Source organism: Solanum stenotomum, chromosome 5, assembly GCF_019186545.1.
Source record: "Solanum stenotomum isolate F172 chromosome 5, ASM1918654v1, whole genome shotgun sequence".
NCBI lineage: Eukaryota > Viridiplantae > Streptophyta > Magnoliopsida > Solanales > Solanaceae > Solanum > Solanum stenotomum.
Window position 1 is genome coordinate 30,428,119 of NC_064286.1, and position 2,224 is coordinate 30,430,342.

The 2,224-nt window shown below is 37.9% G+C and overlaps 1 protein-coding gene across 1 annotated transcript; it reads left to right on the forward strand.

The window, feature by feature from the left end:
• Positions 1-694: 694 nt before the first annotated feature.
• On the forward strand, positions 695-1,321 carry LOC125863854 (uncharacterized). Its single transcript, XM_049543835.1, has one exon. It carries the CDS (start codon positions 695-697, stop codon positions 1,319-1,321), a length of 627 nt encoding a protein of 208 aa, XP_049399792.1.
• Positions 1,322-2,224: the final 903 nt, after the last annotated feature.

A 2,224-nucleotide genomic window follows, 5' to 3' on the forward strand; every position in this document is an offset into this window, starting at 1 on the left:
TTGTTGTCAAAACAGATTGTGTGTACCTAATGTTAATGGGCTAAGAAGAAGGATAATGACAGAAACACATCATTCAAGATATTCCATCCATCCGGGATCAACTAAAATGTACCATGACTTGAAAGGAGTGTATTGGTGGGGGGACATGAAGAAGGATATTGCAAAATTTGTGGCTCAATGTCCAAACTGCCAGCGAGTCAAAGTAGAGCACCAAAAGCCGGGAGGTTATATGCAGTATATGGAGCTTCCAACTTGGAAGTGGGACATGATCAACATGGATTTTGTCACTGGTTTGCCTCGCTCATTTCGTAAGTTTGACTACACATGGGTAATAGTTGATAGACTCACCAAGTCAGCACATTTCTTGCCAGTTAAGACTGATTATACAGCTGAAGAGTATGCAAAGTAATATATTAAGGAGATAGTTTGGCTACACGGGGTTCCAATCTCTATTATATCTGATCGAGAAGTTCAATTCACTGCAAAGTTTTGGAAATCATTCCAAAAGAGTTTGGGAACACAAGTGAATTTAAGTACAGCTTTCCACCCTCAAACGGATGGTCAAGCAGAACGCACAATCCAAACACTTGAGGATATGCTTCGAGCTTGTGTCTTAGACTTCAAAGGTAGTTGGGATGATCATTTTCCACTTATTGAGTTTGCCTACAATAATATTTATCATTCTAGTATCAAAATGGCACCTTATGAAGCTTTATATGGAAGGAAGTGCAGATCACCAATTGGCTGGTTTGAAGTAGGCGAAACTGCTTTATTTGGACCAGACCTTGTTCTTCAAGCTATGGAAAAAATGAAGGTGATACAACAATGGCTATCAACAACTCAAAGCCGACACAAATCATATGCAGATGTTAGAAGAAGAGGATTAGAGTTTTCTATAAGAGATTGGGTGTTCTTGAAAGTATCGCCAATGAAAGAGGTAATGAGATTTGGTAAAAAGGGAAAGTTAAGTCCACACTACGTAGGTCCTTATAAGATTATTCGAAGAGTTGACCAAGTTGCATATGAGTTAGAGCTACCTCAGGAGCGTTCAACAGTTCATCCAGTGTTTCATGTCTCAATGTTTCGGAAGTGCGTAGGTGACCCATCACATATCACTCATATTGAATATGTACAAGTTACAGGGGATCTCACCTATGAAGAAGTACCTATTGCTATTCTGGATCGACAAGTTAAAAAGCTAAGGAATAAAGAAATGGCTTCAGTAAAGGTGCTTTGGAGGAACCAACAAGTGGAAGAAGTAACGTGGGAAGTTGAGGAAGCGATGAAATCCAAGTACCCTTATTTATTTAAACCTAAATAGAAAGTCCAATGTGTAAAATGGGGGAATTAATAGGTACGCATGAAAGGGGTATTTCTTATGTGGTTAACAGTTGATTTAAACTAAGGTTTGAACTTATTTAAGATATCTAATTATGCTAGCATTCGAGGACGAATATTCCTAAGGGGGGGAGGATGTAACACCCCGTATTTTACGTGTACAAGTCCTACACATATGGAACTTGATTTAGCTTGGTGGTATAAGTAATGAACTTGATTTCCTAGATGAATGGTGACAATAAAGAAGCTATAAGGGTAACTCTCGTACATTGCAATATTGCACGATCGAGTGAACGTCAAATTTTAGAAGTATTTAAATTTTGGATCGAAGGGCTATATGTAAGTCTAAAAGTTAAGTTGATCAAGTGTATAATAAGTTTTGAGTTAAACTAAAGAGATTACGCTCGAAAAATGAATAAAAGAATTGAGGTGCTTGTTTGACTTTATAAAGCTAGCAGGTGTCACTTACTTGCTTAGCTCAAATGGGCTATAGATGGGGAAGATTAGTTCATGCATTAGTGGGCACACTTTAGGCCCAAATTAAATAAAAACGAAAAGGGAATGGAGATGAGGCCTCACACCAATCTGTCCAAGTCCAACTACTTGAGCCCAATAAAGATTAAGGCCCAAATTAAGGGTATAATTTTGGCCCATGGCCTAATTTTAGGAAGGGGAAAGATTGCAGCCCAAGATGAGTACATAGAGGGCCCATTTTATATATATATAATTCCAATCAGATGCATCACCTACTTGGACCAATTTGATAAATTAGTGACTGATATTAAAACATAAGAGGTGGGGAAAAGTAAGACCTTTATAATCCCCAAGTTGCTGGCCATTTCCTCACTTTTAAGAATAGATAAAAATCCAATTACACTCTAAGCTT

What these genes read in the sequence shown, in the direction of transcription:
- LOC125863854 (XM_049543835.1), top strand. Translation starts at nt 695, where the DNA reads ATGGCACCTTATGAAGCTTTATATGGAAGGAAGTGCAGATCACCAATT.